We start from the raw sequence: 23,614 nt of genomic DNA, 5'->3' as shown, positions 1-23,614 counted from the left end.
GTAGTAGGCATATATGGGTCAGTTTTACACGTCGGTGTTACTAGGCCTTGTAAGTAGTAGGCATATTTGGGTCAGTTTTACATGTCGGTGTTACTAGGCCTTGTAAGTAGTAGACATATTTGGTTCAGTTTTACACGTCGGTGTTACTAGACCTTGTAAGTTGTACGCAATTTTGGGTCAGTTTTACACGCGGGTAAATTTGAACTGTTCAGTTTTGCACTCAGACTTAGGCTGTTTTTATGTATGACCTGAGCCTGTCATGTGCAGGTTTAGAAGTGGACCTGAAAAACGTCGAGAAACCTAAAATTTCATTTTGACCTTTGAAACCTTAAAAACCTAAAAGCATTGAAGGAAATGCAAATAAACCAAAAAAAACCTAAAAATATGGAAAAATATAAACAAGTCGACCGTGCACCACCCAAAAATGATTTACCTTGCACAAGGATTTAATTAGGCTAGCATAGCAGTCAAGAATTTCTTAGCACTTGCAGGTAGTTTGTTTTTTAATTATTTATTGATGTTCACTTGATCTTTATTTACATTTTATTTAGAAACAAACTCAAAGCAAAGGTGATCATATTTTTAATAAATGTTAAACTCACTATGGAAATAATATTGTAACTGCTTTGTGTCATGACCCCCACCCCAAATTAAAACCTTGAAGAAACCTAAAAATAACCCCACAAATTTTGATATTTTAAATTTCACTTCTAACTCTGTCATTTACAAGAAATCAGCAAAATAATGGGTATGTTTCACTATTTCATAACGATTTGTTATAAAAGAGAAAATTTTATAATCTGTTAGTATATTGTTATCCATTACGTCATGAACACTTGTAATACTGATTTATGGTTGACCTTCATTTTGAATGGTTACACTGCACCCACCCCATATTTATTGGTTGGTGTTGCAAAATCTTACATTCAGAAGGCACCTGCCTTTACAACATTTGGTTCAACATTGTTTAGTTATGATTCTTCTTTATTACAATCCATGCCACAACCTTACTGTTTATTTAGTGAAAATGATGCTTTAAAAAAGTCATGAAAAACCTCCCAATTTTAGTTCCCAATCTCTGTACTTGCTACTTGGCTTTTGAAAATCTGTCAGGTATGGGAATATCGTCAGAAAGGGGCTGTTAGGGACCATAGTCAACAGTAAATAATGGTCAGCTACATAACAGATTGCAATACATCCTAGCGGATATATCCAGTTTCTGTAATTTCACATATTCCCTTCTGTAAACTTTTTATGTGGAACATTTTCTGAAACTTGGTTTTGTGTGTTTATTTTCTGCAGTAAGTAAATAACTATTAGCTAAATCTTGTATGCATTGTATTTCCACAGTCAGGGATAAAATTGGAAATGGTCATTAAGCATTGTTGCTTTGTTGTTAGGATAATAAAAATATCACTTTCTACTTGTAGATACAGATTTCACCAGATTGTCTAACAAAATAACATACAATAAAGTAACTTTAACAATTTTTCAGTCATATCGCTATGATGTCTGCATTGTGGCAGTTTATAGTGATGTCTAGCACTGAGGCATCATGTCCCACCCAGTCACATTATCCTGACACCAGACCAACTATTCTTAACACTAACCTCTTAATGCTGAGTGCCATGTGTGGCAGGTGCCAGTACCAATTTTAGAAGTCTTTGGTATGGCCTGGCTGGGATTTGAACCCGCAACCTCCCGCATTTGAGGCGAAAGAGAAAAAGAAATTTACGTAGTTCCCTCTATCATACATGTGTGAAAATCATTCCAAACAAGCCTTTATTTCACATTATATACAAAAATCTTGCTGTCAAGATATAGATATAGATATGTATGTATGAAATGTTTGAAATTCTTTGTTACATAAAATTATGATAACTAATTTGAATTTTTTTCAAAAGATTTTCACAGAAGAAAAATAATGATTTATTTTACTTTTGTAAAAACAATTAAATGAAAAATGTTTTTTTTATATTTATAAAGGCTATTTGGAAATTTGAAATTCTTACTTTAAATATGTGAAAATCTGTAATATTTGTGAAAAAGAATCATATATGTATGAACTAAAATATTTTATTTTACATGTATAAAATGAGCCTTTGTTTCATATATTTAAATTCTTTTTTGCATATGTTAAATGGTTTTTCCACATATGATGTGAAAATAGGAATAAATTTAGTCCAGAAAATATTGTCTTCTTTTAGTTTGTCTGTAACAGTTAATACATTGCCCACATGCTGCTATTTTTCTGATGCAATTGTATAAAGCAACATGTTCTTTTAATTTTTAACCAGACTATTTGTTCAAATCAAATGAATAAATCGATCTTTTAAAGCACACTCTGACACTTGGACAATAAGTTTAATGAAATTATTCAGTGTGGTTCATAAATTTCAACTCTGATAATTCATCTACTTTATAAATTAGTAATTCTGATTCTTTTCCATGAACTGCAAAGTCCTGTCATGATTTTAAAGCTGATTCATATGCCTTTAAAATTATCCTATGTTTTTTATTTTGCCAGATATGTGAGGTTCGTGAAAGTTCTTGTCAAGGGCATCATGTTTGATATGTTATTATTGCACCCAAATTTGAGCCAAAGTTCATTGTATTAAAACATTCCAGGTTCACAAGAAACTCGGCTACTGTCCCCAGTTTGACGGTCTGATAGATCAGATGACAGGCCGCGAGACTCTTACAATGTTTGGCCGCCTGAGAGGAATCTCTGAAGGTCAAATCAGTGATGTTGTAAAGGAACTGATCGATGTCTTGATGCTTAGAGAACATGCAGACAAGCAGACTGCCTTTTATAGGTATTAACATGTAACAGTGCCAGTAATATAAAAGTTTTATAAATTAAATGATTTTACTTCATCTTGAGCTGTTTCACTTGCAACTCAGAGATGACAGTTTTAAAAACATATCTCAGAATATTTTGTTTACTTGAAGAAATCATCTGAAAATTATACAAAATTTTAAAAAATAGTTGTTTTCTATCTTTTTTTTTTATTTAACTGGATGGTACTATTGTTTAAAGATCATGTTGAATATTTCAGAGCATTCAGAATGCTATTTCTACATACTCCTGAATGACAAATGTCAGTAAGGTGTTTGCATTGTGTAAGAAGTATAAAATGTTTCCCATTGCAGCTAAGCTTCACAAAGTTAACTTCCAACAACCAGAAGTTCTGAAATTTGGTTTTGCTGGTCATTGTTCACTTTACAGATGGCATATCCTTCCCTGAATCAAAGCTGTGTTTCGACATTTTTGCCTTAAAAAATGAATCACACTTACGCTCAGTACCCAGCTTGAACATTCCAACTATCGAAATAATCATATTTTTGTGATTGGAGTAAAATGCAGCTGCTGATCACAAGCTAGCCAATAAATTCTTTACAAAGATGATCAAACATCTTCATTCCAGGCAATGAAGTGCAATAACTTGTTTCTTCATCATGCATTTCCCATTAATTGAACTTCGATTGAATTCAGTTTTGTGTACTTATGCAAATTAGCCTAATGTGCTTCCAGATTGCATTGTTCAAAAGGACTGTAAAGCAAAAAACGACTTTTGCTATTGACAGTCAATTTTCAAGTCTGTGGAATGTTGGTTGTTTTAACTGACAGACAACCACTGTGGTGTCCTAGTGGTTAGAACGTTAGCCTCAGATGCGGGAGGTTGTGGGTTCAATCCCTGGCTGAATCATATCAAAGACTTACAAAAATGGTACCAACAGCTTCTTCGCTTGGCGCTCAGCATTAAGAGGTTAGTGTTAGGACTGGTCAGCCTGGTGTCAGGATAATGTGACGGGGTGGGACATCATGCTGCATGTCTGCGACATGATGTTCCAGTGCTAGGCATCACTACAAACTGCCACACTGCAGACATCATAGCATTATGAATGAAAAATTGTTAAAGCTACGTTAAAAATCTAAATCACACACATTAACTGAGAGCCTCTATCTTTTAATCTCCACAATATAAATTAATTGTATAAACTGCCCATGAGCATTAGGCATCAAGCCATGTAGATCATAGCTGTTTACTGTCTCTCTTTTTTCACAAGATTTACTTTCACGTTGTTATGAACAGAACCATTTAAGGTGGTTTGTGAGTACAAAAAGTCATTTTTGTATGTGAAATTTGATGTTCTTTCAAGTTTGGTTAATATTCTTTGTGATTATAATTTTAAGTTTGTGTTATTATTCTCCTGGAGAACTGTATTGTCGTATTATATGTATGGTACTAACTGTGTTACCAGTTGTTGTATGATAGGTATGGTACCAACTGTGTTACCAGTTGTTGTATGATAGGTATGGTACCAACTATGTTACCAGTTGTTGTAAGATAGGTATGGTACCAACCATGTTACCAGTTGTTGTAAGATAGGTATGGTACCAACTGTGTTACCAGTTGTTGTATGACAGGTATGGTACCAACTGTGTTACCAGTTGTTGTAAGATAGGTATGGTACCAACCATGTTACCAGTTGTTGTAAGATAGGTATGGTACCAACTGTGTTACCAGTTGTTGTATGACAGGTATGGTACCAACTGTGTTACCAGTTGTTGTAAGATAGGTATGGTACCAACTGTGTTACCAGTTGTTGTAAGATAGGTATGGTACCAACTGTGTTACCAGTTGTTGTAAGATAGGTATGGTACCAACTGTTACCAGACTATGCTACTGGTGAAAGCATTACAAGGATAAATGTACAATTGTGCGCACGAAACTATAGTTAAACTCAACAACAACAAAGGATAAAGGCAATAGTAGATTTGTTTTGTATTTCATAAGATGTAATGATGTTGACGCATAGCATTGGTACTCGCTGAAATGGGAGTGATAGCTTATGTCAGATATAGTATCTTGTAGTCAATGGGAAAAGCCTGCAGATTCAATGGGGTACAGGATTATGTGGGTAATCATTAAGTTCTATATACAACACAAGGAAAAATTTCCCTTTTCAGCGGTGGAAACAAGAGGAAATTGAGTCTTGCTATCGCTCTTATTGGAGACCCACAATTTATATTCCTGGATGAACCCACTACTGGAGTAGATCCTAGTGCCAGGAGACAGATCTGGAATGTCCTATCTCAAATCCGGGCTAGCGGACGCACCATTATTCTCACCTCTCACAGGTATGATTTAACCGCAATATTTCTGCACGGAATCTTCTAGGGTAATTGGAATTGGGGGACAAGCCATCCTTTATGGGGTAAATTTTAGTCAGATGGGGATACAATATATTGGGATACACTGCTAAAATACAGGATTTTGCATGATTTTAAATATAAGATTTTAGTAATGGAGCCATTTGGCTGCAATTAAAACCAAATGGATGCACTTAGGGCCTCTTGAGACATTTATTTTAGGGTTAATGGTTAGAGACTCTAAGTGCATATTCAATGGTTCTGTATATGTTGTTTCTCCATCATCAGTTATCCAGTCTCCTGCATCAGTTTGCAGTTGTTTATTATTGCTGCTCCACCTAATGACTTTAAAGAATGTCTCAAATCTTAGTACACTGTCTCATCCTGAGATCTGGACGGTCATGTATGAAAATGGTGCTCATCGAACATAGTACTTCCATGGCCAGCTTGAAAATCATGTCAATGTTATGTGGAATTTTCAATATAGCTAGCTTTAAATAAGAAGGGTGCCAAATGATTTCCAACATTGCCATGAGAGGAACTATCAAGAAAATCATATTGCTTGATGATCGCTTTTGCCCAGACTTTGTATTTAGTTGCCCTGACTCTATATTTAGTTGTCCAGACTTTGTATTTAGTGGCCCAGACTCTGTGTTTAGTTGCCCAGACTTTGTATTTAGTGGCCCAGACTCTGTGTTTAGTTGCCCAGATTCTCTGTTTAGTTGCATTATAGCAAACAAGTTAATAAGCAACACTTAGATGTTCATGTCAAGGTTAAAGGTCATTGTATACAAATATATTGGGTTATGCACATCATAAAACAAGCATAAATGAATTAAAATTTATTTATTCAAACCTGATTTGTACACTTTATCTGAATTATCTCAAGTGAGTGCCTTTTCAGATGTTATAATTTGGGCTTTTGAAGGATACTGGTTTGTGAATACAACAATTCAAACAAATACTGTAGTATCATCAATTTTTGTGGGGAACCAATTTTTGTGGTTTTCGTTGTTGCCCCAAACCGCGAATTTATATCCCAGTGAAAAATGACCCACGCAGGATGATGACCCTTCCCCCGTTTTTTTTACACTGCTTCATTTCTAGTTATTAACACAGCTACTAGCATTTGATAAATCAAGGTCAATCCTGTAATCTGGTAATTTTATATTAGCGGTTTTATTTTTTATTTTAACCTTATGAAACAAGAATTATAAATCATTTTATATTGTTTCAATGCACACATTTGATAAGGAATATGATAGCTGTAATTTTACACTTACTGCCTTAAATCAATATGTGAGGCAAGTAAGGATGGATAGAGAACAGAGAAAAAGCATAAGGTATTCAAACAATAGTAATACTGAAAATGAAAGAAAAAATAATACAAAATAACAGTATACAAAAATTGAATTGAATACTTATTTGAACATTCACTTAAGTACAACTGTTGTTGAAACATTTAAATCCATCTGAAAGCACATTTCATTTTATCCATGCATTTCTAATCCAAAAGAACTACAATCCTGTAAAATACCATAACTATTTCTTGAAACACTATTATTAACGAAATTATATATATATATATATATATATATATATATATATATATATATATATATATGTACGCACATACATATATATATACACTAATTACAGCAGAGTATTAAAACTCACACTTCACAGATTTTTTGAAAATTACACTGTATCAGTATCGTGTCATTCAAGTCTCATGGTGCTCACAGATGCTACTCAGAGAAAAGAAAAAAATTGCTAAATTAAACAAATTCTGCTTTCTCAAAACCACTGATAATTAGGTCCAATTTTTCACTCATTGTCGCATGAGCAGCAATTATCCATTCAGCATGAACTGGCTTGATTAATTAGGTTGCAAGGTTTACTAATACTGTGCACTGATCGTAACCAGTAACATCTTTTTCCATAATGGCATCTATGACCTGTCTAGCATACCACTTGTTGAAGTGTGACTTTAATTTTTCTTTGTACTCTATATTTACTGTAAAGTCTAGTGGTTGAAGTCAGTTTATACAAGAGACAGCCAGAAATATTAGCTGCCTGGTAAGCAAGCGCCTGCGTCGTGTTCGCAGTTTCTTATGGGTTAGGAAGTCCAGGAACTGAGGGGGTCTAAGTTGAATTTTACCACTCTTAAGCCACTGTGTTAACACCATGATAATCAGAAAGTACTGATGGTGCAACTTGATGGACAGTAAGAGATCATTCATATGTATTTTAATAACTGATTGGCCTAGTGTTGTTGGTTGTGTTGGCTTCCTTTGATGTTGAGCACTCAAACAAAAACATGGCGAAAGTGTTTAATCTTTACATGTGTTTTATTTGTGCTCATAGAGATGGAAGTACTGTTTTAGTGTTGTTGGATTCATTTGCTTTGACTGATGTTATTCACTTGGTCAAAAACACGGTGTAATTATTGAACTTGCCAGGTCTTTGATTTGTGCTCATACAGGTGGTAGTATTGTTTTAATCATTAAAGTGACCGCCGTTTGTGTTGGCATAGTTTTATTCTTTTGTATTCTTTATTTTGGGTATTTGTTGAGGTTAAACCATGAAATTAATTACCTACTAATATGCAAACTTTGACAGGCAAAAACCATAAATTTAAGTACCCACAAAAATGCCTTTTATTTTAAAAAACCACAAAAATTGAGCCGAACAAAAATAAATGATACTACAGTAATAGTTTTGGATTATAACTAACTGTAGCTTGAGGGGACACATCAAGTTGTTGTTGTTGTAGGGTTTAACACCATGTTTCAGCACATGATTGACTATACATGGCAGCCAGTATTAATGTGGAGGAAGAACCCAGGAAAAACCCTGAAAGAACCACCGACCCATGAAAAGCTACTGGCAAGCTTTCTCGCATACCCACATTGGCTGAATCCGAGACTTGAACCCAGGCAGACAGGGTGAGATGGCAGTGATCCGTAATGGAGAGCGCTTTAGACCACTCTGCCACTCGGGCCTCTGGACACATCATGAGAGTGTCAGTAATGAATTCAATCATCTATGACATGAGGGTACAATGTATAAGTTCATGATTAAGATTCTTGTACTGCACTTATCATATATATGTTAACTCAAGCATATATGCAAGAAAATATTCTTTGATACTAATTTCAAGAATTTTGCATGATTTCTTTTTTCAGCAGTTATAAAGAATGACAGGAATGGGAAATTTAGTTCCCATGAATTTCTACAGTCCATTTGATGGACTCTTCTTTCCAGTCATCATATCATCTAGTGTCATGCTTCCAAAGATATGCAGAAAGTATTAGTAATTTTAATTCAGATTTATCTGTTTGATAAGTTAGAATTATTGCAACTTGCAAAGCTGTACAGAAGGTATGTGAACCAGGTTGTAAATATAATGACAGGTCAAATAAAGAAATGAAGTATGTGATTTTTATAGTGTAAGCATGGCCAGAAGAACACTGCTATTTATACAACATTGTCTGTCAACAAAAGAATCACTGTTAACACAGAATATTGTCCTTTATGGGCAGATGTTCTTCATATAGAGGGCAAATATGACAATAAAGTCAACAAAAGGAGTTAATATTTATATTATTTATTGACGACCTTGATTTGGAGTTGTATCCATAGACACATTTAAAAACATGATGTTGAAAGAAAAGCAATGTCCTATTTGTCACCTTCTAACAATGTTGCAAAAATATCCCATCAACAGTAGCTGTGGGGCTGAGCATGCCAGTCTTCCTACCATCACATTAGCCCAGGTTGACTGCTATGTTATCATTTTTTGCCCTCTGCTCTTCTTACCCTGATCTTTACCCTGTTATGACTACACGTGTAAAACTTTGTCAAAAAAATACCTGAAAATGTCACATTAATTGGATGTTTTGTAAAGAAGGCCTTGTGACCACCATTTATGTACCCCAAGGGAGGGAGAAAAAAATGTATTTAAATCCTTGCGCACGATTATCTGATACCAGCAAATGGCCACATACAGTGAATCTCCACCTAGTGGCTGATAAGGAGATAGTCACAGACTTTTTGTGGTGATACTGTGAACCAGATTAACTTACCATCAAAGTGATTAAAAGTTTCATAGTTGAGTTAATCTAGAGACGGATTCACAAGGATCAATTTAGTCCTGATAGGGTTCATATTTTACACATGCTAGTGTGCATGGTCTAGATGTGATTGTGTGCAGTCTACAGATGATTGTGTGCAAAGTCTACAGATCATTGTATGCATAGTCTACACATGATTATATGCATAGTCTACAGATGTTTGTGTGCAAAGTCTACAGATGATTGTATGCATAGTCTACACATGATTGTATGCATAGTCTACACATGATTGTATGCATAGTCTACACATGATTGTATGCATAGTCTACACATGATTATATGCAGAGATTGCAGATGATCATGTGCAGAGATTGCAGATGATTGTGTGCATAGTCAACACATGATTGTGTGCATAGTCTACACATGATTGTGTGCATATTCTACACATGATTGTGTGCGGTCTACAGATGATTGTGTGCAGAGTCTTCATATGATTGTGTGCATAGTCTATACATTGTGTGCATAGATTGCAGATGATTGTGTGCATAGTCAAGACATGATTGTATGCATAGTCTACACATGATTGTGTGCATATTCTACACATGATTGTGTGCAGTCTACAGATGATTGTGTGCAGAGTCTTCATATGATTGTGTGCATAGTCTACATATGATTGTGTGCAGAGTCTACACATGATTGTGTGCAGAGTCTACATATGGTTGTGTGCATATAATGCAAATGACTGTGTGCATAGTCTACATATGATTGTGTGCAAAGTCTATAGATTGTGTGCAGTCTACAGATGATTGTGTGCAGAGTCTATACATGATTGTGTGCAGAGCCTACACATGATTGTGTGCATAGTCTACACATGATTGTGTAAATATTATGCACATGATTGTGTGCTGAATTTACACATGAATCAGTACATAGTCTACACATGATTGTGTGCAAAGTCTATAGATTGTGTGCAGTCTACAGATGATTATGTGCAGTCTACATATGATTGTGTGCATAGACATCACATGATTGTGCATAGTCTACACATGAATGTATGCATAGTCTAAACATGATTGTGTGCAGAATCCAGAGATGATTGTGTAAACATTATTCACATGGTTGTGTGCATATATTCTACACATTATTATGAGCATGTTCCACACATGATTGTTTGCAGTCTATAGATGATTGTGTACAGAGTCTACAGATGATTGTGTGCATATTCTACACATGATAGTGTGCATATTCTACACATGATTGTATACATATTCTACACATGATTGTATGCATATTCTACACATGAATGTGCATATTCTACACATGATTGTGTAAATATTCTACACATGATTGTGTGCATATTCTACACATGATTGTGTAAATATTCTACAGATGATGGTGTGCAGAATCTACAGATGATTGTGTAATGTATTCCACACACGATTGTGTGCTTATTCTACACATGATTGTGTGCACATTCTATACATCTCTATATACATATTTCACACAATCTGCAGTTTATTGACTTGTTATAACAAGTATCCCATCATAGCTTTGAGAAAAAAGATGAGATGTCACAGATATTTCATTATTCTGAAAGTATCACAGCGATGCTGTTCATGCTCTGATTGGTACTTTGTTTTATTTGTATTATGCATGTATTATAGTTTGTTATTAGCCTCAGCTGTATGTTGAGTAGAACCCAGTCTTATCCATGCATTCAGCATGTTACCAAATGTTTTGCATATATTTCAGTATGGAGGAATGTGAGGCCCTTTGCACTAAGATCGTCATCATGGTCAATGCCGAATTTGTCTGCTTTGGTAGTACCCAGCGTCTGAAGACCAAATTTGGTCAGGGATTCTCTCTTATCTGTCGAATGAAGATGGCTGCAGAAGGTGAATCAGTCCCCATGGATCCCTTGATCAATTTCATAAAGGAAAATTTCCCATCAGCCCAGGTCTTTGATGACAAGCAAGGTTACATCCATTTCCAGATTCCAGATCAGCAGACTCGACTGGGACACATCTTTGCTCGTATGGAAGAATCAAAGGAATTGTTTGGTGTAGATGATTACTCAGTACATCAAACCAGTCTGGAACAGATATTCCTGGCCTTCACACAGAATCAAGTCCCTCCAGTCAAGGAAAAACGAGGATTCTGGAAACTCTTCAAATGTCCATGCTGTACATAAGCTAAAATCACTTTTTAAAAGCTCAAGGTCATGTTAATTTTATAATTTATCGGCCTTTTGGCAAAAAAAGTGTAAGCCTGTAGACAAAAGTTATTTATGATTGAAGCTTTTGTTGTTGGATCAGATCTACAGTCAACATCAGTAAATAAAGATAAAGCTTTGTACCTGCATTTACATACATATAGGTACTTAGTAACAGTCTCATCAATAGGTCATTGTAAACCTCCATTGTATATTAGGAATTGATAACATGAGAAAAAGGAATGAAATGACCTATAACTTAGCTAATTAGTGTCAAGAAACTGCTTGAAAATATATATTCCATATAGTTGTTACTGAATTCAGTATTAAATTCAATGCAAAATAGAAAATATTTCCTTGAAAATAAGCATTACATTGTTCTGATTCATCCTGAAATTTATGGTTACTGTTTTCAAAATTATGCTTTATTGGTTCCCCAGTAATTTTGCTATTTAAAAAAAAATGAGTTTAATCCTGCTTGAGTGGCTTTGTAACTGTTTTTAATTGGGTAATAAGTTAAACTGCTAAAATTTATCTTCATCCACATGCATTGTTGTCATTCATCCTTCTGCTTCTTGCCGCTGTGTTAATCCACCATCAGTATCATACTACATCAGTCTGGTCTAGACATCCAAACCGCATAAAAAGTCCATGATACATTTTTCTTTCCATATATGCTTATCATACATAAGAGCATAAAAACCACCTGTAATTATAAGAAAGCATTATATGGTTATGGTTATTGTCCTGATATTGTTGTTTCAAATTTGAAATGATTTACATTTAAATTTTAAACAGGTTTAATGAAATAAGCATTATACATACACTTGAATGTCATGAAAATAAATAATCAAATAGTTTACAAGAAGAACACAACAATTTATTCTGCAACCCATTCCTGCAAGCATTACAGAAACTTGATTTCAACTTCAGAAATCAATTTTTAAAAATGGCTTGATTGAATGTTCCTTAAATTTAAATGATATTCTTTTTTTATATAGATGGATTGTTTCCCATTAATTATGATAAAACAGATATCATAGATTATAATGCAATACCTATGTCTTAAGTTATATTGATATTTTAGCATAGAGATCTTGAGTTAATCCACTGAAAATTTTAAATGGACATCGGAGTAAATTCTGTGTCTCACATGCAAAAGTCAGCTTAGGTTAGCAGGAAAAGAGGTTAGTGATGAAAGTTTGATAGCAAACTCACCATACAGTGCCTTGAGACTAATGTTTGTGGCACCTGTGATATAGTTATTCTAGTCTAACTAACTTTTCATAGGCACAACCAATAATAGTAACTGTTGACAAGCTGACAAGAGATATGTGGAATCAGGTCTTTATTGTTTTAGATTACATTCCATGGAGTTGTATAATTTTTTTTTAGATTACATTCCAAGGACAGTTGTATAATTTCTTTTAGATGACATTCCAAGGACAGTTGTATAATTCTTTTTAGATCACGTTCCAAGGACAGTTGTATAATTTTTTTTAGATTACATTCCAAAGACAATTGTACAATTCTTTTTAGATCACATTCCAAGGACAGTTGTATAATATTTTTTAGATTACATTCCAAAGACAGTTGTATAATTTTTTTTAGATTACATTCCAAAGACAATTGTATAATATTCTTTAGATTACATTCCAAAGACAATTGTATAATTTTTTTTAGATTACATTCAATGGACAGTTGTATAATATTTTTTAGATTACATTCAATGGACAGTTGTATAATTTTTTTTAGATTACATTCCAAAGACAGTTGTATAATTTTTTTTAGATTACATTCCAAAGACAGTTGTATAATTTTTTTTAGATTACATTCCATGGACAATTGCATAATATTTTTTATATTACATTCAATGGACAGTTGTATAATTTGTTTTAGATTACATTCCATGGACAGTTGTATAATTTTGTTATATGGTTATGTTGACTATCATGAACACTATTTATTGTTTTCGAAATTTAATTTCAAACATACATTGTACCCAGGGAAGGAAGTCTTTTTTTTAAAACTATATGTCAGTGAACTTTGATTGTACAAAGTTCATATTAACATGAAAAGAAAATTCTAAATTGGATCTATGGGTGAGTTCCCGACATTAAAAGTGCCTTCTCTGGGTCCCATGTATGTTTTACTGAAACAGCCCTTACTCATTGTTATGTGCTTTTGAAGACACTTCAACACTTGACAAGAATAAGGTTAACTATATATGATGCACTCAATTAAAACATTGAAAACATTTCATTTAGATGTACAGATGTGCATGTTGTTAGTTAATATTTTTCTCACAAGCTTATGCAATGTTATGTCATCATAAATGTACAAAGTTGCATAATAATTGTGTTTTAAATATCTTCAGGTGCCCACAAATCTTTTTTCATTTCTAGCCTGTCATACTTAAACCTGGTAAATATGTTCCCTATGAACAATAGATCAAATCCTGTAAATACATGAATAAAGAAGAGCTTACAGTGACTCTTACAGGATTGCGCTAAAGCTTGGTAGATATTATGATCATGACCTAGACATGTACATATCTTCAGATCTAATCCTCAGGCAAGGTCTTAAAGCCCCAACATGTGCACCTGTTCAGTTCAAACCATCTGGCAAGTTTTTAAATCCCAAACGTGCACATATTCAGTTAAAATCATCTGTCAAGTTTGTAAATCCCAAACATGTGCACATATTCAGTTCAAATCATCTGTCAAGTTTGTAAATCCCAAACATGTGCACATATTCAGTTCAAATCATCTGTCAAGTTTGTAAATCCCAAACATGTGCACAATTAAGTTAAAATCATCTGGCAAGGTCTTAAAGACCCAACACGTGCACCTATTCAGTTCAAATCATCTGCCAAGTTTGTAAATCCCAAACATGTGCACCTGTTCAGTTCAAATCATCTGGCAAGTTTTTAAATCCCAGACATGTGCACATATTCAGTTCAAATCATCTGTCAAATTTGTAAATCCCAAACATGTGCACATATTCAGTTCAAATCATCTGTCAAGTTTGTAAATCCCAAACGTGCACATATTCAGTTCAAATCATGTCAAGTTTGTAAAGCCCAAACATGTGCACCTATTCAGTTCAATCATGTCAAGTTTGTAAATCCCAAACATGTGCACATATTCAGTTCAAATCATGTCAAGTTTGTAAAGCCCAAACATGTGCACATATTCAGTTCAAATCATGTCAAGTTTGTAAATCCCAGACATGTGCACATATTCAGTTCAAATCATCTGTCAAGTTTGTAAATCTCAAACATGTGCACCTATTCAGTTCAAATCGTCTGTCAAGTTTGTAAAGCCCAAACATGTGCACATATTCAGTTCAAATCATCTGTCAAGTTTGTAAATCCCAAACATGTGCACCTATTCAGTTCAAATCATCTGTCAAGTTTGTAAAGCCCAAACATGTGCACATATTCAGTTCAAATCATCTGTCAAGTTTGTAAATCCCAAACATGTGCACCTATTCAGTTCAAATCATCTGTCAAGTTTGTAAAGCCCAGACATGTGCACATATTCAGTTCAAATCATCTGTCAAGTTTTTAAATCTCATACGTGTGCACATATTCAGTTCAAACCACCTGTCAAGTTCTTAAAGATGAGATATATGCTATTTTTAGATCTAATCATCTGTCAAGGTCAGAGGGCTCTGACATGTGCATATCTTCAGATCTGATTATCTGGCACATTCTCAACTTAAAAACAGGGTTTGTAAACCAACAGGCCTGTATTGTAAAAGTGTGAGGCTAGGCTTCCTTATCGAAACAATCAAATACCTATTGAGATAGGCTCAGTGCCACAGCCATAAAACAAGAATGACACAGCGAGGCCAATACTCTACCCAGCCATGTTTAGACAGAATAATTTCAGCAGGGTTAATTGGATTCTGTGGACACACTCTGTGCATTTATGTATGTGACAAAATACTCTATATGTTTATATTTTATACAAAATTTTGTTTTTTCATATTATACTGAAGAAAAAACTATTTCATTTACTTAAATCATTTGACAAATACAAGCAGACTTTTCAGTATTATTGAAGAGGCACTGTTACTAGAGTTTATTGACACTTTGTACCTCTGGTATGCATCTAGTTCCACTGTTCTGGTGGTATGAGTCTAGTAAGACTTTCCCAGTGGTATGAGTCTAGTAAGACTTTCCTGGTGGTATGAGTCTAGTGATATTGTCCCAGTGATATGAGTCTAGTAGGACTTTCCTGGTGGTATGAGTCTAGTGATATTGTCCCAGTTGTTTGAGTCTAGAGATATTGTCCCAGTTGTATGAGTCTAGTAAGACTTTCCCAGTGGTATGAGTCTAGTGATATTGTCCCAGTGGTATGAGTCTAGTAAGACTTTCCCAGTGGTATGAGTCTAGTGATATTGTCCCAGTTGTATGAGTCTAGTGACACTGTCCCAGTGGTATGAGTATGCTGACACAGGGAAAAATGGTTTTTACGGCCATGTATGAGTCTAGTGATATTGTCCCAGTGGTATGAGTCTAGTGATATTGTCCCAGTGGTATGAGTCTAGTAAGACTTTCCTGGTGGTATGAGTCTAGTGATATTGTCACAGTTGTATGAGTCTAGTGACACTGTTCCAGTGGTATGAGTATGCTGACACAGGTAAGAATGGTTTTTATGGCCATGTCATCATAGTGTTGTCTGATTTGCACAATTTTCACTTGGAGCACTAAACCAGTTGAGCACAGTGAACCTGATCCAAAACCTAAAGCAAAAACAGAAAGACTGTGCATTGATATAGTGAACACATAATAAATCACTAATTACTTGCATTATTTCTGACCAGACCACATTACACTAATGTGGCAGTGTGACTTAAAAGTTATATTAAGCAGTAATGATTTTCTTTCTTCTTCCACATTTTTGGTCTTGAATTCATACATTTGATGTTCCTAAAGGGGAGGGAACCTTCAGAATTTAAGCAGTGCTTCCCATCTTTATTTCCCAATATTTAACAAAAATGTTTTCCTACAACAACAAAGAAATATTCATTATTAACAGGTTGGACAATTTTTTTCTCATACCCCCCCCCCTCTCTCTCTATATATATATATATCCTTTTTGTCTGTGTTAATAATTTACCATGTAGTTTGGTGATAAACACAATTAAATCAACCTAATTGTGATATATAAACATAGTGAAGAAGTCAGTGACAGGATGTAATTAAAAGATATTGACAATTCCTAAAAATTCAAAATAATCCATGCATGTCACATCATAAACAATAATTTTTCTTGAAGCGTCCAATTCCAAAATTGTAAATGTCAGAAACATGAAGGAACAAGTAATAAATATATATTGGGTGAGGTTTGCAGCAGTTCAATGAATGGCTTTTTGGTAGATGTTTGTAAATCGACTCCTTTTGAAGTGTTTCAGCCAGCATATGCTCAAAATAAACACCAAGTCCTACACAAAGTTATAATGTGCCAAAATTGGCATTAGCTAAATGAACAAGACATGCTTTTTTTACCTTTTTATATTGTATATAATTATGCACAAACCATTCAATACATGTCCAAATCACTCAGTGATTGTTTATGTAAAAATGAACAAAATCCGTCAGTCTTTCTGATTTTGCACCAGTTGCTATGCATGACCTATTTCGCCTCTTTTTCTTCCAGACCCATATATGGTGACCATGTGATCATCTGGAAATAATCCTGCACTTAGTATATCCAATAAAATTTCTTGTCTGAGAATAAGCTTGGCATGCTGCTAAAATGTAACGTCTTTGACAAAAGTGCGAAACAATTAGAAGTAATATTAAAGATAACTTGTGCCCGAGTTCAAATGAAGATGGCCAAGTTTACCCCTTTTTATCTCAAAGCTGACTGAAACACTGCAGTTTGCTACATTTATGTTTTTGAAGAAAATAATAAATGAAATCGGTGTACTACTATTGTATGCCATGGTGTTTAGTTTGTTTTGAATCTACTAATAGAATGTTTGCTGGTGTTGAAGTGATTTTTAATGTATTCATGTATACACACACGTCAGTTTGCTGTTGTAACATTTTTATTTGATTGTTAACCATCAGTCATATTGCTTTGAAGTTGCATTCCCTCAAAAAAATTAGTTACTTCATATACTCACTAATAAGTAAAGTTCAACTTCAGATAACTCAGACCTTGATCTGCTGTCACATAATGTACTGTCCGATCAGGGTCTGTGATGTTTATTCTACTGATTACATCTAAGAAACTGCATAGACTCAAATCTGCTGGAACATTATATGATGACAGATTTGGGTCTATGCAGTTTCCAACTTATAATCGGGTTTATACAGTATTGAAGATAACAGCACACCATGACCTAATGGCTATTCCAGCAAGGAATATCTAAAACAGTATTATGAAAATGTGCACCAAAACTGATTGAAATAATGGAAACTAGACAATGTTTGGTCCCTAGAACAGGATTTCTTCAAGATTTTAAACAGGCTGAATTTGGTGATCTCTCAAAGTGTCACTATTGATGGCAAGGTACAATCATATTACACAATCACGAGTAGTGTTACTAGGATCACTCTTGTTATGGGATGGAATGCAGCTTTAATTAGTTTTAAGAAAAAGAGAAAAATAAAATATTTGCTTTTATTGATACATGTCCAAAACTATTAGTTGTACATGGGGCAAGTAAAATATTTTCATTGGATAGAAGTGCTGCCTTCCATGCCTTCTCCAGTATCAAAGCAGAAGTGATATGCAGTGTAGTGTAGAATGAGATGGTGTAACAATGCGATTTAACTTGAATAAGTAGTAATGTTGTAAAATATGAATAAATGTGTAATATTTAATGTTATCGTACATCGTACAGATAATGGACATTTGTAAGGATTTTGATATACATACTTATTAATTACCTAAGCTATTTAAATCAAACTGAAAATGTCTTTCATAATTATTTTAATTGTCCTTTTGTATGCTGAAAATTTAGGATCATGAAAATCCTACCAAACGGAAATTAAATTACAGGAATTAAAAGTATACTTATTTGACCATTATGGGCTATAGCGTGTATGATAGATGCATGAAGTTCACCATATTATCGGTCTGTACATTGTATTATGCATGTATTACAGTTTCTGGGCACTCACATATATGAGAGATACACAGAGTTCACCTTTATATTAGTCTGCATATATAGACAAACCTTAAACAATCAATACAAAGCATAAACATAGCTCCAGTCCTTTATGGAGCTGTGAGAATTTGAGCTGTTGTAATTCAGCAACATGTATGAAAGTTTTTTTAATATACTTATATGGCAATACAAGATATTCTATCACCTTCCTATGTTGTATGCACAATACAGAATAAGAACTGAATGTGATTCTGGAAGTTTGTAAAATTGAGATTTGCAAGCTAACGAAGTTATTGAATATGCAGATGAGTCTTAAATTCAAATAATTGTTTATGTGGATAATCCAGCATTGTGGCATTTAACTTGGATAATGTTTTGGGGAATATTGCAGTTTCACTGCAGCAATGTGGTTTTATTATTTCATATCTGAAATGAAGATCCCGTCATTCTAAGTAATATAATTCTGATAAACTATTATGTTAATGTTCTGAAACAAGTTTTGGTAATGTATGTATATTAACACCAGATGAGCTTTTGATATGGTCATATACATTACAAATTCATCCATGTTAATGATCATATTGTTGGCGAAATCATCTGCTTCTCTTTTGGCCTTCACAATTTCATCAGATGATTTTTCTTTTCTCCAAAATGTTCTAGGCAGTGCTGGGTCATCGATATCCGTGCTTGAAGCACTATATTGTATCACTTTAAAAATTGTTCCATTGTTTCAATTTATTTTCAAAACTTCTGTGAATACCGGTGAAAAAGAACTAAAGTTAGCTTCCATATTTCAGCCGTCTTTATGTATTCAAAAAAAATAAATCTGTTAAAGCATTTTGCTACTCCAAAAACTGGACGTAAATGGGTGCAGACTAATTCTGACATGAAATATTATGATCAATCAGCTTGATGGATAGATAATGGTTTTTGTTGGATCATAAGACATTATTAGACAGTTTTCAGTGTACAGATTGAACTTCATGCAAATCACACTGATGTATCATCATGTATGGCCACAGTAACTAAAGATAGGACTTTTTAATAACAGCTTGTAGCATAAAAACAAATATTTCTGGTCAGTAGCCCTTATTTCATCGCTTTTAGGCAACTCTCAGATAGGTGAGTGATCTCATGCCCACTTTGGCCTATTGTAGGATTGTGCAGTGGCAGAGCAGGAGATATATAATATTGCATGGAATTCTTGTTTTATGGTATTCAGCTGATGTATTTAGAACTTTTTACAGTACCAATTTAAGCTGATTTAAAGGTCACATCATGTTGCTTTTGTTACATGTATATTATGTCTTTCATTGGTGACCTTATTTTATTTGAATGGTAACCTTGTTTTTTTAAATTCAGAATCTCCTAAAAATTCTTTTTAAACTGTGCTTTGTATGTTGTTGTTTGTTTTTTATTTTTTAAATTATATGTTTAACTTTAAGAAGAAATGGTCTATTAAAAATTATCATGAGTTTCATGGTACCATTGTGTCTCTTGTTTTATTTCTTTTAATTAGATGAGCAGAGAACTATTTACATAGGCAATGTGTTTTTTAGGTAAATAGTATTAGTTCATTTTGATATTTTCACAACCAACCCATACACTAAGGATACAACAATAATATAAATTATAGATGGTTTGGGAAATTTTGCCAGATACCAGGTCCTGGCACCCAGCAGGAAACAACCTAGCCAGGTCAGTCTTTACCAGGCAGTGCAAATCTTGGCCAGGCCAGGTACCCATCAATGCCTAATATAATAGTCTAAACTTCACAGTACACTAGTGCTAGGTCAGTCTTTACCAGGCAGTGCAAACCTTGGCCAGACCAGGTACCCATCCATGCCTAATATAATATAGTCTAAACCTCACAGTACACTAGTGCAAAACTCTAATCCACTTTTACAGTGATATGACAACAGCTAGCACAACATGAATAAAGGGTGTTAATTTGCAATCAATCAAGGGTGTTTATATACAAACAATCAATGTAAATATAAATGTGTTATTCCAATGTCTGTGTGAATGGCTTCAAGGCAGTTATACATATTATTATATGGAATGTATCTGGATTAAGAAACAAGTTTTGTTAATGTGAGAGCCCCGAGTGGCCAAATGGTCTAAAGCGTTCTCCGTTACAGATCACTGCCATCTCACCTCTGTCTGCGTGGGTTCAAGTCTAGGATTCGGCTAATGTGGGTATGTGAGAAAGCTTGCCAGTAGCTTCTTGTGGGTCAGTGGTTCATCCCGAGGTTTTTCCAGGTTCTTCCTCCACCATTAATACTCTCCGCCATGTATAGCCTATCATGTGCTGAAAAATGGCGCTAAACCCCACAACAACAATAACATTGTTAATGTGCAGATTGTCTTACCAAAGAGGATTTTATAATTTCATTTGCAAGTGTAATGTTAATGGTTTAGTAGTAACATTGGCTTCCATTACCAATAGAATTTGTCATCAGATGATTAAAAATATTTTGCGTGAGTGAGGGATAAGTACGTTAGTACAATATGATATAATAAGGGTTTATTTTTATACGGCATTATGTGGCTGACTTAATAAATGCAGAATATTTTGACATCATGTTGATATTATGGTTAAAATTTGTCACATGAATCACTGACCTTGACTTTGATATTATAGTGTTAGGTGTAATACATGTTGCACTATAGAATTGGTCTGTTCATTTTGAAAAGGAGAATATTCTTATTGATGACAATGAAATAGCCCAATTAAAGTTAAAATAGGGGCCCTGGATGTCATAGTGTTCTAAAGAGCTTGTCTTTAAGGATCAGTGCCATCTCACCTCCCTCTTCATAGGTTTGAGTCTTGGGGTTCAGTCAATGTAGGTACGTGAAAAAGCTTGCCGGTAGCTGGCTGCTGTGTATATAGCCTATCATGTGCTGAAAAATTGTGTTAGGCTAAAAAAACAACAAAGTTTAAATATTCCATCTGACAGTTTTGATAAAGCTATGACATCACTGGTTCAGACTCTTCAAAATAATGCTGAAAATTTTGATATGAAAAGTAGAGAATATCTGATAATAATTATGGAACACTCCTGCAAGACAATAATGGTTTTATATATCATGAAAAATGCACAAAAGAATGGAAGAGCAAAGTAAAATTTTAGAATTCTTAAATCCTGAGATTACGTTGAGGAATTTACTCAAGCTGAAGGATTTTCAAGAAATTTGACTTCTGAAAGGAATATAGGAAACCAAAATATGCTTCAAAGGTGTGTCAGTGCAGTAATTTACATAACAAATCTTACATTATGCTTACCAGAATTTTCTTTGGAAAAGAAACTGCAATTTATATGGACCACCTCAGTTATTTCTTTGACTGGATTGCCTATAGAATTGACCAAAAAGTGGAAGGAAAATGGACTACAAAAATCCATTATAAATGTGCTAATGAAAGAAGACGCACAGATATTTTGAAACTTATTTGGAGACAGACACACTGTTGGCTGCAGCACAATACTGCATTGTGTAATTGACCTTTATTCATAACTGAGGGTAGGAGTTGGGCCTGATGAGTGGGAATATATATGATTGTTTATGTTCTGGAAATGAAATTATGACCCTCATCCTGATTCTCAAATTTTGTCTGGTTTTTATATGAAGGTTGATTCTATTGAAATTACTCTTTCCTATCTTAACATTCAGAGTGGGGTCTGTCCTAATGTTATGTTCAGATTTATGAGAGGATTTATTTATTTAAATTATTCCTTGGAATTCCAAGGTGCTCAATATTTTCAGACCAAATTTTTTTTGTTGGAATTATTACGAATTCATTCAAGGACGTTTTGGATTATATCAGTGTGATACATCAAGACTTCTAGCACATAAACTATTCTAAGCTATTGGAACATCAGCATTTTCTTATTTTTTAAAATGTTTTTCTAATTTCATGTTTGTTTTTGTAATAATATTATTATTTTTCTTATCTTATAGGTGTTGTCTAAAGTTGTTAAGTGCTTAGAGCTTCTAAAGATTAGGCGCTATACAAAGTCCTCATTATTATTATTGCTATTATTATTATTATTATATTCAAATTGGAATTCATTTGGAACAAAACTGGAATTCTTTCTGAATACTCTCTACTCTTTTGTATGTGATAGAACTTGTATGACTATCTGGGATTTAATTCACAATACTACTGTAAAAGTAATTCTTTTAAAACAAATTACTTTATATTATAGAGAAAAAGTAGTTGTTCAATTTTTTCACAGACTTGTTGGTTTTGCTCTTATCTGTTATATTTTGTTTAACACATTAAGCCCTGGAGGTTTTTGTCGTTTTCACCTGAAATTCGAGTAGGCAACACATTTTGAAAGCTATTTCTGAATGCATCTGAAAACACCAAATCCCAAGTGATCTTTCAATAACATACCGCCAAGTTGTGTTAGAAACATTGTTTTTCTTTGGCTATTTGGCTCACGCATGAGCAGAAGGGTTAAAGTTGGAGTTTTTTGTTGTTTATTTGTGGGTTTTTTTTGTTGCTAAACAGACCCATTATTTTTGTATCGAGACTACTCTTTATCCTAATTTTTGCAACGGTTCATCTGTCTGTCTGCAGTTCATACCTGTTTGCCTTAGATTTGAGACCAAAAATTCCAAAATACGGACACAAAATCGGATTCTGACCATGGGCCAATTTTGGGTAGAAAAAAATCGGGTCCAAAATATGAGGGTTTTCCCTCTGTATTTTGTAGTACAACTAGAAATTCCAAATTATTTGGTATCATTGTAGAGCTACATCTGTCTACCTTTCTATAATACCCCACACTTTAGTGTATCATGCATGACCATGTCACTACAGAGATCGGCAGTAGGCTACAATCTCCTGCCATGTTAACTCATCACCAGGGGTTAATGTGTTAAGACCATGGAATCGTAACAGAAAATTGGGGTCTCATTCAGGATTCGAATTTATTTAAAATATTTCCGAAAACTTTATTTGGTTTTGAAATTTGAATTCACTTTGTTTCAGAATTTGTTTACTCCCTTGTAGTTAATTTCACATATTTG

General features: G+C 34.1%; 1 protein-coding gene across 1 annotated transcript in view; it reads left to right on the top strand.

Moving 5' to 3' along the window:
* The window catches only part of LOC149804106 (phospholipid-transporting ATPase ABCA3-like), a 79,289-nt gene extending 59,219 nt beyond the window's left edge, over nt 1–20,070 (top strand). Inside the window, exons 17-19 of the mRNA XM_089954039.1 lie at nt 2,629–2,816; nt 4,976–5,146; nt 10,987–20,070. Coding sequence (XP_089810165.1) covers nt 2,629–2,816; nt 4,976–5,146; nt 10,987–11,425 — 798 coding nt within the window. The 3' untranslated portion in view covers nt 11,426–20,070. The remainder of the gene's footprint in view (nt 1–2,628; nt 2,817–4,975; nt 5,147–10,986) is intronic.
* Nucleotides 20,071–23,614: the final 3,544 nt, after the last annotated feature.

This window comes from Sinohyriopsis cumingii, chromosome 3, assembly GCF_028554795.1.
Source record: "Sinohyriopsis cumingii isolate HCF-2022 chromosome 3, ASM2855479v2, whole genome shotgun sequence".
NCBI lineage: Eukaryota > Metazoa > Mollusca > Bivalvia > Unionida > Unionidae > Sinohyriopsis > Sinohyriopsis cumingii.
The sequence above is the reverse complement of the archived record's forward strand: the minus strand, read 5'-3'. Positions and strand labels throughout refer to the sequence as shown.